Below are 12,506 nucleotides of genomic sequence, written 5' to 3'. Positions count from 1 at the left end.
TTTGATTAGCTTTTTTGGCCACATGCCTTTCATTGTGAATTTTTGCAAATTTTAATAAGGTTTTACTAAGCTTATTTTTATAGGCTAAAACTAACCCCTCTGATTTGTACTTTTTTTTTTTTTTATCATTTATTGCCATAGTAACACTAATTGTCAGCCATGTGGGATTTAGTTTTACTCCTTTATATTTGTTCCCCATAGGGATAGATTTAGCAGTATAGTTATTCAGTGTATATATGAAAATCTCCCATTTATCCTCTGACTCAGTATTTGATAACAGTTTCTCCCATTCTATGTTCTAAAGTGCAGCCCTTAACCTGGGCAAATTTGCCTTTTTAAAAGTATATGTTTTGCCTAGAATTCTCTACCTTAGCACAGCGGCCCCCCCTACCATTCAAGTGCAAATTATCTGCAGAATATAGTTTGTACCCCAAAGTCAGCCGAGTGTTCCAAAAAACCCTTCTAGCGTACCATACATTTAGCTAACCCTAAGCTTCCTACTGTCTTCACTGTGATGCACATAGCACAGTCAGTATTTTAGAGAAAAACCATCTGGAAGTACTATCTTTCATCTTGCCACCTAGTTCTCTCTGTTCTTAAAAGGGTCCTCCACCTACCATGTATTCTGTCATTGGTTTCCACGTGGACCACAACAGCTACAAGAAATTTGTCTACCTGCTCCACCAAATGCTGAACCCTAGCACCAGGGGGACTGCAAACCATGCAGTGGAGGCGGTATTTGTGACAAATTTTGCTATCTGTCTCCCTGATTATAAAATCCCCTACTGCCACTAACTGTCTTGGTTTCTACCTGCGTGATCACCCCCACTACTAGTTGGATCCTTCTCCAAGCTGTTAGGGAGACCCATATCTATTAGGGTTGCCATTTGTGAAATTGAGGCACAGAAGTGGAATGGTCTTTCTTTTCTTGGAGCATTTCCAGTCCATTTTAACTACATTAACCAAGCTGTAAGCAATTAACCCCTCCCCTAGGTGCACCACAGACTAAAGGAAAAAAAGAGTAAAAGCTTTTTATTGCTCTCCATGGAACCTGTCTAGTGCAACTGGATGGATATTGCAGTCAGTAAAGTGCTAAGCTGCACACTTCTCCCTCTCATTTTTATGTTTTCTAGGGGGTCTTAGACTGATAAAAACTTTTGACATGTCCCTCTGACATGTCAACAGATTATTTCTATTTTTATGACAAAGACACTTCAAAACTCATAAGTCTAATTGTTGTTGTTTTTTTTTTTTCCCTTTTTCCTTTTTTTTTTTATTGAAGCCACCTTTATGAACTGTCCAGAATAAAAGAAAATCCCCATAGCAAACATATGCTGTTCTGGACAGTTCCTAAAATGGACAGAGATGTCAGCAGAGAGCACTGTGCTCATGATGTCAGCAGACAGATCTGTGTTTCAAAAAGAAAAGAATTTCTACTGTAGTATTCAGCTGCTAATAAGTACAGGAAGGATTAAGATTTTTTAATAAAAGTAATTTAGCAATCTGTTGAACTTTCTGGCACCAGTTGATTTAAAAAATAAAAAAGTTTTTCACCGGAGTACCCCTTTAACCCCTTAAGGACGCAGGACGTAAATGTACGTCCTGGTGAGGTGGTACTTAACGCACCAGGACGTACATTTACGTCCTAAGCATAACCACGGGCATCGGAGCGATGCCCGTGTCATGCGCGGCTGATCCCGGCTGCTGATCGCAGCCAGGGACCCGCCGGCAATGGCCGACGCCCGCGATCTCGCGGGCGTCCGCCATTAACCCCTCAGGTGCCGGGATCAATACAGATCCCGGCATCTGCGGCAGTTCGCGGTTTAAATGAACGATCGGATCGTCCGCAGCGCTGCTGCGGGGATCCGATCATTCATAACGCCGCACGGAGGTCCCCTCTCCTTCCTCCGTGCGGCTCCCGGCGTCTCCTGCTCTGGTCTGTGATCGAGCAGACCAGAGCAGGAGATGACCGATAATACTGATCTGTTCTATGTCCTATACATAGAACAGATCAGTATTAGCAATCATGGTATTGCTATGAATAGTCCCCTATGTATTAAAAGTTTTTTATATGCAAATGTGGTATCAAAAAAAAGTACAGATCATGGCGCAAAAAATGAGCCCCCATACCGCCGCTTATACGGAAAAATAAAAAAGTTAGAGGTCATCAAAATAAAGGGATTATAAACGTACTAATTTGGTTAAAAAGTTTGTGATTTTTTTTAAGCGCAACAATAATATAAAAGTATATAATAATGGGTATCATTTTAATCGTATTGACCTTCAGAATAAAGAACACATGTAATTTTTTCCATGAATTGTACGGCGTGAAAACAAAACCTTCCAAAATTAGCAAAATTGCGTTTTTCGTTTTAATTTCCCCACAAAAATAGTGTTTTTTGGTTGCGCCATACATTTTATGATATAATGAGTGATGTCATTACAAAGGACAACTGGTCGCGCAAAAAACAAGCCCTCATACTAGTCTGTGGATGAAAATATAAAAGAGTTATGATTTTTAGAAGGCGAGGAGGAAAAAATGAAAACGTAAAATTTAAATTGTCTGAGTCCTTAAGGCCAAAATGGGCTGAGTCCTTAAGGGGTTAAGAAAGCAAGGCTTTCTTTGTATGTGACCCCAAATAATTGTTACTCTAATCAATTTCTGAACTTGAGTGTATACAAACTCTTTAACTCGATAGTAGTACAGTGAAATCTCTCCGGATTGTTACATGATTTGTTTTAATTAATCTCTTTCGTCTTTATGCGGACCACCTTTCCAGAGCAATATTTATGTGCTTGTGTGTTTTACATGGATTCTGAATTTTTAACCAAGATATTGTCAGTCTGTACTTTTGTAAAGTATATATATTGCAGGTAGGAGATTAATTTCATCAATCTTTGTGCTTGCTTTAGATATGACAAATTACAGTGAAGGTCTTAAACAAAGAGTCCTTCCTTCTGAGAGTTCCATTGGAACAAACTCTTCGTTCTTCATGACTGAATTACAAAGATCTTCATTGCACAGGACTGCATCCCCTGCAACCAGAGAAGAAAGGTGTGTTTTATTTTATACATCTAGTGAGATAAACATAAGAAAAAAACTAGAAAAAAACTATTTTCTTGCTTCTTATTACTTGATTAGATTAGGGTAGAGCTTGTTCACCTGTTTAATAATGACCATATATTCAGCTCAATAGAGCTAATATTATGATTCAGCATTCCGCATAGTAAATCTCCAGATTTCAGAAGCTTCATTATTAGAAGGTTTGGTTGCCCTATACATATCGCTGTGTCTGTCAGACACCAAAATCTACTCATTGCCCCCTTATAGCGAAAAAAAATCAGTGAAAGCATTTCGCTTATATCATTTAACTGTAATAATATGTTTTCTTTTTCTTTGGTAGCATTTCAGAAGTTGAAAATCAATGGATGGAAAATGCACCAAAGGCAACCCTCTCCTACCAGTCTTCACTAAAGAACAGAAATAGGTCACCACTAGTCAGTGACTTGCATTCATCAGACAGATCAGTACTGACCCAGGACTCCTCCACTGTGAATCAGTTTCATGTGATAAGCTCTTCAGATCCAGGACACACAGATCTCCAAGAGCACTCGGCAAGCAGAAATATCCAGGGTTATTTGAACTTTGACAATCATGTTATTGCAAGCAATAATCCTCAGTTGGATGAAAAGCAGGCATCTCTTTTCTCAAGTGTAAATGGTTCTCCAAAAACCGTAATGACCACATTGTCATTGGATAGTAATAGCTCCCAAAACCAAGGCAGTCCAGTCTTACAGCATGTAGTAAAAAATCTCCTTTCACAACCACCTCTTCCTGAGAAAAAGAGAATTTCTGAAGGAGAACGTTCACTTGGCTCAGTGTCTCCTTCTTCCAGTGGATTCTCAAGTCCACACAGCGGCAGTACTATCAGCATTCCATTTCCCAACGTGCTCCCTGATTTTTCAAAGGTTTTGGGTGAATCTCCTATCCAAGGTAAGGTATTTTGGGTATCATGTAAGAATGTTCATATTAAAAGCATTAGCAGCTTACAATGTTTCTACAAGCATGTACTATGCTAAAATGTGTATTCTGTTCTACAAAGGTTAGGACTGCATTGATAGTATGCATCTGCTATTGGACATTTTGGTATTGTATCACAGAGTTACATCCAGTAGTAGCCTGTTAACCATAATGTGTAGCAATAGGAAAAACACTAGGATCATAAAAACATACTTTTATTGGTGTGCATTTAAAATATAGGCACACAAAATTCACACATTTAAACAATTAAAGGTCCAGTACAATGTTTATAATATTCTTCACAAACCTAGCTTATCCTAGTCTGTGGATAGTTTGCTAGAGTAAGGCTATACTGGCCCTACTAGTCACATAGGACCCCCTACCTGTTACTGCAGGGAGACCTTCCTAGAGAACGCCAGCCTGCAACAGGAACCTCCTATTTCTCCCTGGTTCTGGAGGGAATGGAGGCACCGGGTGCAGTACGTATAGCACGTCACCAGCAACAACTCAGCTGGTTTGTAGACCTCAGCTGGATTATTCGGTGAGTATACAACTGTAAGCACATCAAATTTGGTACAATGATTGCATACAAGTATAGTACAATTTAAAGCCACATATTTCTAACTCGTTTCGTTGCGGCACAGTTTCAAGCGGCGCAACTCTTCAGGGACAAGTGTTTGGAGGGCAGGAGTATAGTTTCTCCCGTCACCTATCTCACTGAATAGTAGTATGATCGTGATACGACATAGTGGGTAATGGTCCAAAGGCTTGTGTTCCCTCTTGTATATAAATAAATACCGTCCTTAGATTGGTACGGCAAATGTGTATGTGCAGAGGCGATAACTGCACGGATACAGTAGCTTTATTTGATTTTAGTTGCTTGTTGTAGGCTGGTAAAGGTAAGCCTCGTATGTGAGGGCACAGGGCATTAACCCACAGGATGAAGTTCCCACATAAAGATTAGGGCAATATCATATGGCGTCCTTAGGATAGTTTAGGGAGCCATTCGGATGCCAGGTACCTGCAGTTAGCTGATTCAGTGGTCAGCAAAGGCAGGGGTGCGAGATGCCGCACCATCCTGCACCCCTATTTGCTGACCACCGAATCAGCTAACTGCAGGTACCTGGCATCTGAATGGCTCCCTAAACTATCCTAAGGACGCCATATGATATTGTCCTAATCTTTAAGGCAAAGGCAGGATGACCACCGAATCAGCAAACTGCAGGTACCTGGCATCCGAATGGCTCCCTAAACTATCCTAAGGACGCCATATGATATTGCCCTAATCTTTATGTGGGAACATCATCCTGTGGGTTAATGCCCTGTGCCCTCACATACGAGGCTTACCTTTACCAGCCTACAACAAGCAACTAAAATCAAATAAAGCTACTGTATCCGTGCAGTTATCGTCTCTGCACCTACACATTTGCCGTACCAATCTAAGGACGGTATTTATCTATATACAAGAGGGAACACAAGCCTTTGGACCATTACCCACTATGTCGTATCACGATCATACTACTATTCAGTGAGATAGGTGACGGGAGAAACTATACTCCTGCCCTCCAAACACTTGTCCCTGAAGAGTTGCGCCGCTTGAAACTGTGCCGCAAGAAACGCATTGGAAATATGTTGGTTTAAATTGTACTATACTTGTATGCAATCATTGTACCAAATTTGAGGTGCTTACAGTTGTATACTCACCGAATAATCCAGCTGAGGTCTACAAACCAGCTGAGTTGTTGCTGGTGACGTGCTATACGTACTGCACCCGGTGCCTCCATTCCCTCCAGAACCAGGGAGAAATAGGAGGTTCCTGTTGCAGGCTGGCGTTCTCTAGGAAGGTCTCCCTGCAGTAACAGGTAGGGGGTCCTATGTGACTAGTAGGGCCAGTATAGCCTTACTCTAGCAAACTATCCACAGACTAGGATAAGCTAGGTTTGTGAAGAATATTATAAACATTGTACTGGACCTTTAATTGTTTAAATGTGTGAATTTTGTGTGCCTATATTTTAAATGTACACCAATAAAAGTATGTTTTTATGATCCTAGTGGTTTTCCTATTGCTAATCAATTATTACACATAGGTCTACACGCATCATATGCTCCCTCCTATTTTATAACCATAATGTGTACAATACAACAGATGTGTGCATTAGACTGAGCTGTTCTATGCATCATCATGTTATTCTAGGAACTTTGCGATAACCAAAAACCCCTGTATATGTGGGTGGCAAGTCTTATGGAACTAGAAAAATGTATCTAAAGAATAGTAGTAATTGTGGTAATAGTGTTTGACTCCATGGGTATTGAATACCAGAGTAATATTTGAGGGATCATATAAAAGCTGTTCATATGTTGTAGAATAGAAAGATTTAATAAAGATTTGTACCTTTTTGATGCTTATTTATTGTTGTATATACAGTGAAATGTTTAAGATGCATTGTAGGTAGTCAGGAAATACTACTACACCATAACCTACATAATACTGTATTTACTTTCTCTTAATCTGCAGGACATATTTGGGCTGGGTTACAAAGATATGTATGTTGCATAACTAAACACTTGTCTAGAGGGTTCTTATTCAGTTAGCTAGTTGTACACATGAAGTCATACTACTAATGAGGCTGGGGCTGAATAGAGTTATTCATTGCTATTTGTGGCATAGAAATTCAACATCTTTTTACTCTATGTGCAGTTTTTAAGTAACATATTTTTTTCCAATTTATCCACTAATGCATAACTGTGAAAGTGGCCATGCATTGTTGTTTACTGCCTCTTGCTGCCTTTCTATGTATGGTTAAATAAAGTGTAATGTTAGATTTGTTAGTAGACTATAGCTGGCTATCTTTACACTATAAGCCGTAAGGGTTTTTAGGGGGGTTGCCACTTTGGTTGACAAGAATGGGTTCTGATTATTGTAGCCATGCTAGGTGAACCCATTCCTAGCATGTAATGCTTACAGGGGGAGGCAATGTCCGCACCATCCTGGGGCACTTGCAAATCTCCTGACAGAATTTTTCCGCCCAGAAATTCCTCAGTGTGCACCTAGTCTTAGTGTCCTGAGAACCTGCAGGCTATGTTAACACACTGTATTTTTCCCAAGGAGAACAATTTGGCATGCGATATATGGTAGAAAATCCAAGGGTAGCTTGCATTTCTGCAGTTGTTATTCCCATGGAAAACAATGGGCATGCATTATATGTGATTTTCAGCATGTATTGTGGCGCGTTATATGCGCCAAAATACATGATAGGAAAGTTCTGTGAGAACATTGCTGTACAAGGGTATTTTGCAGCTTTGCCAATAAGGAAGGATTTGAGATGGATTGTTGAGGGGTTGTTTATTAGATGTGCCCTTTCTTAACTTTAACTTTAACTCCTTAACGACCACGAGTTTATATTACGCTCGTGGCCGGCTCCCGGTATGTTAAGCACGCTCAGGAGCTGAGCACGCTTTGTACCTGCGGGGTCCCGGTTGCTATCGGCAGTCAGGACCTGCGGCTAATACCGGACATCGCCGATCGGGCTGATGTCCTGTATTAACCCTTTAGACGCTGCGATCAAAGTTGATTGCGGCATCTAAACCAGGAGAAAATACTGCTGGTTAGCTCAGCGGGAGGCACCTTACCTAGCTCCTCGCTGTCCGATCAGCTCCAAGCCTGAGATCCAGCATAGCATAACATAGCATTGTTCAGTGTATGCAATCAAAGGATTGCATGTAATAGTCCCCTATGGGGGCAAAAAATATTTTTTTTTTTTAAAGTGAATAAATGTGCTTTAACCCCTTAAGGACTCAGCCCATTTTGGCCTTAAGGACTCAGACAATTTAATTTTTACGTTTTCATTTTTTCCTCCTCGCCTTCTAAAAATCATAACTCTTTTATATTTTCATCCACAGACTAGTATGAGGGCTTGTTTTTTGCGCGACCAGTTGTCCTTTGTAATGACATCACTCATTATATCATAAAATGTATGGCGCAACCAAAAAACACTATTTTTGTGGGGAAATTAAAACGAAAAACGCAATTTTGCTACTTTTGGAAGGTTTCGTTTTCACGCCGTACAATTTATGGTAAAAATTACGTGTGTTCTTTATTCTGAGGGACAATACGATTAAAATGATACCCATTATTACATACTTTTATATTATTGTTGCGCTTAAAAAAAATCACAAACTTTTTAACCAAATTAGTACGTTTATAATCTCTTTATTTTGATGACCTATAACTTTTTTATTTTTCCGTATAAGCGGCGGTATGGGGGCTCATTTTTTGCGCCATGATCTGTACTTTTTTGTATACCACATTTGCATATAAAAAACTTTTAATACATTTTTTATAATTTTTTTTCTTAATAAAATGTATTAAAAAAGTAGGAATTTTGGACTTTTTTTTTTTTCACGCCGTTAACCGTACGGGATCATTTACATTTTATTTTAATATTTTATTTTATTTTAATAGTTCGGACATTTACGCACGTGGCGATACCAAATATGTCTATAAAAAAAAATTTTTACGCTTTTTGGGGGTAAAATAGGAAAAAACGGACGTTTTACTTTTTTATTGGGGGAGGGGATTTTTCACTTTTTTTTTACTTTTACATTTTTTTACATTTTTTTTTTTACACTTGAACAGTCCCCATAGGAGATCGCGGGCGTCGGCCATTGCCGGCGGGTCCCTGGCTGCGATCAGCAGCCGGGATCAGCCGCGCATGACACGGGCATCGCTCCGATGCCCGCGGTTATGCTTAGGACGTAAATGTACGTCCTGGTGCGTTAAGTACCACCGCACCAGGACGTACATTTACGTACTGCGTCCTTAAGGGGTTAACCCCTTCCTGAATAAAAGTTTGAATCACCCCCCCCTTTTTCCATTAAAAAGAAATATGTAAATAAAAATAAACATATGTGCTATCGCCACGTGCGTAAATGTCCAAACTAGAGATGAGCGAACTTACAGTAAATTCGATTCGTCACGAACTTCTCGGCTCGGCAGTTGATGACTTATCCTTCATAAATTAGTTCAGCTTTCAGGTGCTCCGGTGGGCTGGAAAAGGTGGATACAGTCCTAGGAGACTATTTCCTAGGAATGTATCCACCTTTTCCAGCCCACCGGAGCATCTGAATCGAATTTTCTGTAAGTTCGCTCATCTCTAGTCCAAACTCTAAAAATATAATGTTAAGTAAACCGCACGGTCAATGGCTTACACGTAAAAGAAAAAAAAGAAAAAATTTCTGGTTTTGCCATACATTTTTGGGTGAAATGATTGATGTCATTACAAAGTACAATTAGTGGCGCAAAAAACAAGCCCTCATATCAGTCTGTAGGTCAAAATTTAAAGCGTCCTGATTTTTAGAAAATACAAAAGTGCAAAAACGAAAAAAACCTCTGGTCCTTAAGTGGTTAAAGTCAATGGCTCAGATTCTTCAATCTGTCTGAGGAGAAAAACTGTTCTATCATAGCTCAGCTGAGCTGTTGTATTCTCAGACATTCTAAAAAATCTGGGCCATGACATTCTGAAATAACCAGCTTTCCACAACATGAATTTGTGACACTCAAAAATGGTCCTTTAAAGGGGTACTCCAGTGGAAATAATTTTTTTTTAAAATAAACTAGTTCTAGAAAGTTAAACAGAATTGTTAATGATTTCTGTTTTAAAAAATCTTAATCCTTCTAATCAGCTGCTGTATACTAGACAGGAAGTTCTTTTCTTTTTGAATTTCTTTTCTGTCTGACCACAGTGCTCTCTGATGACACATCTGTCTATGTCAGGAACTGTCCAGGGTTAAACAGATTTGTACATCCCCATAGCAAACCTATCCTGCTCTGGACAGTTACTGACATGGACAGAGGTGTCATCAGAGAGCACAGTGGTCAGACAGAAAAGAAATTCTTCTGTAGCTGATAAGTGCTGTAAGGATTAAGATTTTTTTTTATAGAAGTAATTTACAAATCTCTCTGGCACCAGTTGATTTAAAGAAAAAAAAAATCTTTTCCACCGGAGTACCCCTTTAAGACAGGCAGACTGCTACTCGATATATGGGCAGTTCTAGCAGATCAGCACTCGTTTAAAAAAAAAAAAAGCCTTTACATGGGTCAGCTATTTTGAGTGAAGAGCCTGGATCACTGGGTTACTCATGTGACCATTCAGTTCCATCATTGTCAGGTGCAGACCCCTTATTTACATGGGAAGATGTGCAGTTGACTAACATTGATTTTGGTTGCTGCACTATCCCAGCAATGAAAGGTTCTTTTACTCGGCCAATAGTCAGCCCATTTGGATGATAATCACCCTATGTAAGAGGCCCTTAGGTGTACCTGAAGTAAACCTCTCCTTCAGGACCTACTGGATATCTGTTCCCTTCTGAAATCAATTATTATTTGTTGGTCATCGGTAGACCAGTTAGACCAGTTTCATGGGACATTTTCAACATTCGGGTTTTAAGGGTGCAATTCATTTTTTCAACCTTTCAACTGCTCTGGGGGTGATAGGGAGTATGCAAGGATAAAGTGACTCCCAGGGCAGGCCAGATTTCTTTTGTCACCGTAGCTGTGAAAGGTCCTTGGTCACTTTCTATGACATCAGGTACTCAATACCGGCATACTATTTCATTGAGGAGTATCTTGGCCCTTGTCTTGGCTGTCATATTGGTAGTTGGGTATGCTTCCGGCCACCCTGAGAACATGTCCACCACCACAAGGGCGTATTCAAATATTCCGCTCTTTGGCATTTGTATGTGGTCAATCTGTATTCTTTGAAACAGGTACTGTGGTCTGGCCAAGTGTTTCTGGGGTGTTTTCTCCATACGGCCTGGGTCACTTTGCACATATAGCACAGGACTTGCAGTAGTTGTCTATTAGTGGTGTAATTCCTGGTGCTGTGTAGTACTTTTGATTTGGGGCATACTGTGTTTTACTGGTGTTCCTGCTGCTGTCAGGAAGCATCTGGTTTTCCACAGTAATCCAAAATTATGGGTGGCGCAAAACGCATAAGCGGAATAGTTGTATATATTCGCTGTTTGGCCTTATGCCAATTTGCATGCCATGATGAGGGCCTGAAGTTCAGCGTTTGACCTTATGCCAGTTTGCATGCCATGATGAGGGTCTGAAGTTCAGCTTCCTGTTCAGAGACAGTAGGAGGTAGGGGCCTCCGCCTTTAGGACTGTATCTTCCCTCATGACAGCATATCCTGTATGGTCTTTCCCATGCTCATCTGCTAATCTCGAGCCATCCACAAAGATGGTGAGTAGGGATTGACCGATTATCGGTTTGGCCGATATTATCGGCCGATATTCACGATTTTGGACATTATCTATTTGGTCGATAATGCCCCGCCCCGGCCAGAGACCACCGCCGAGACCACCGCCGCCGTCCCATTGCCTTCCCCTTCCCCGGTTTTATAATACCTGGGCCCAGGGCCCGCACTACTTCTGGCTTCTGTGATGTCCTGCGGGGGGGAATAGCCGATAACTTATACCGGAATATCGATATAAGTTATCGGCTATCTGCCTGAAAGGTCGCAGATTATCGGTATCGGCCCTAAAAAATTTATATCGGTCGATCCCTAATGGTGAGGTCTGGATTTGGCAGTGGAGTTTCACTTACAGATGGCAAATGTGTTGTTTCCATCTTCATCAGCTCAAAACCATCATGGGAGTGGTTACACTGATCCTCTTCACCTTGATCCACTTCATCACCTTCATTTCCCCCCCTCAGGAAGTGGAAGCAGGGTGGAGGGGTTAAGAACATTGCATCTTAGGAGGGTGACATTGTCAGGTATCAAAAGTGAGCACTGTAGTATGAGATGTCTTGCTGTGGAGAGATGTTTTGGCTGAGTCTTGTTAAGAATTGCAGAGATGTCATGAGGAGCCAGAAGAATGAGATCATGACCAAGAACTAGGTCAGAGGTTTTGTCCAGGAGTGCTTGTGCAGCAAAGACAGCTCTAGGGCAGGAAGGGCCTCCTCTGGCCACAGCATCATGTCTGCAAGAGTAATATCCAATAGGTCTTGTTCTGGTGCCATGAGACTGGGTTAGGACACCAGTGGCATGTCCCTGTCGTTCCGAGACAAAGAGCTTGAAGGGTTTGTCATAGTCTGGCAGGCCAAGTGCAGGTGCTGAGGAGATGGCATCCTTGAGTTTCAAGTTGCTGAGTATTGCAGAATGGGTTCCTCTCAAAGAAGGCGCTGGTCCCTAGATATTGTAACAAATGTTTATTGATTTGCAATGCAATTCGATCCCGGACAGGGATCTTCACTAGGCATGCCTGATGAAGATCCCTGTCCGGGATAGAAACGCGTTGCAACTCAATAAACATTTGTTACATTATCTGGGGACCAGGGCCTTCTTTGAGAGGAACCCATTCTCCAATACTCAGCAACTTCATTACCGCCGGTTCGACTGACGTCACACTGGGAAGTTCCTTATGGCAGTGGTCCGCCTGTTTCTCTCCAGACACTACTGTAGGTGTTGTGCCCTGAGCACAA

At 41.0% G+C, this 12,506-nt stretch overlaps 1 protein-coding gene across 3 annotated transcripts in view; it reads left to right on the top strand.

The window, feature by feature from the left end:
- Positions 1-12,506, top strand: part of TNS3 (tensin 3) — a 356,556-nt gene that overhangs the window by 303,076 nt on the left and 40,974 nt on the right. For all 3 annotated transcript variants that reach the window (XM_056520279.1, XM_056520280.1, XM_056520281.1), the window contains exons 22-23: positions 2,914-3,055; positions 3,405-3,994. In XM_056520279.1, the coding sequence (XP_056376254.1) occupies positions 2,914-3,055; positions 3,405-3,994 (732 nt within the window). The remainder of the gene's footprint in view (positions 1-2,913; positions 3,056-3,404; positions 3,995-12,506) is intronic.

This window comes from Hyla sarda, chromosome 5 (assembly GCF_029499605.1).
Source record: "Hyla sarda isolate aHylSar1 chromosome 5, aHylSar1.hap1, whole genome shotgun sequence".
In the NCBI taxonomy this organism is placed as follows: Eukaryota; Metazoa; Chordata; class Amphibia; order Anura; family Hylidae; genus Hyla; species Hyla sarda.
Note: the sequence above shows the minus strand (reverse complement) of the source record. Positions and strands in the feature narration are given on the sequence as shown.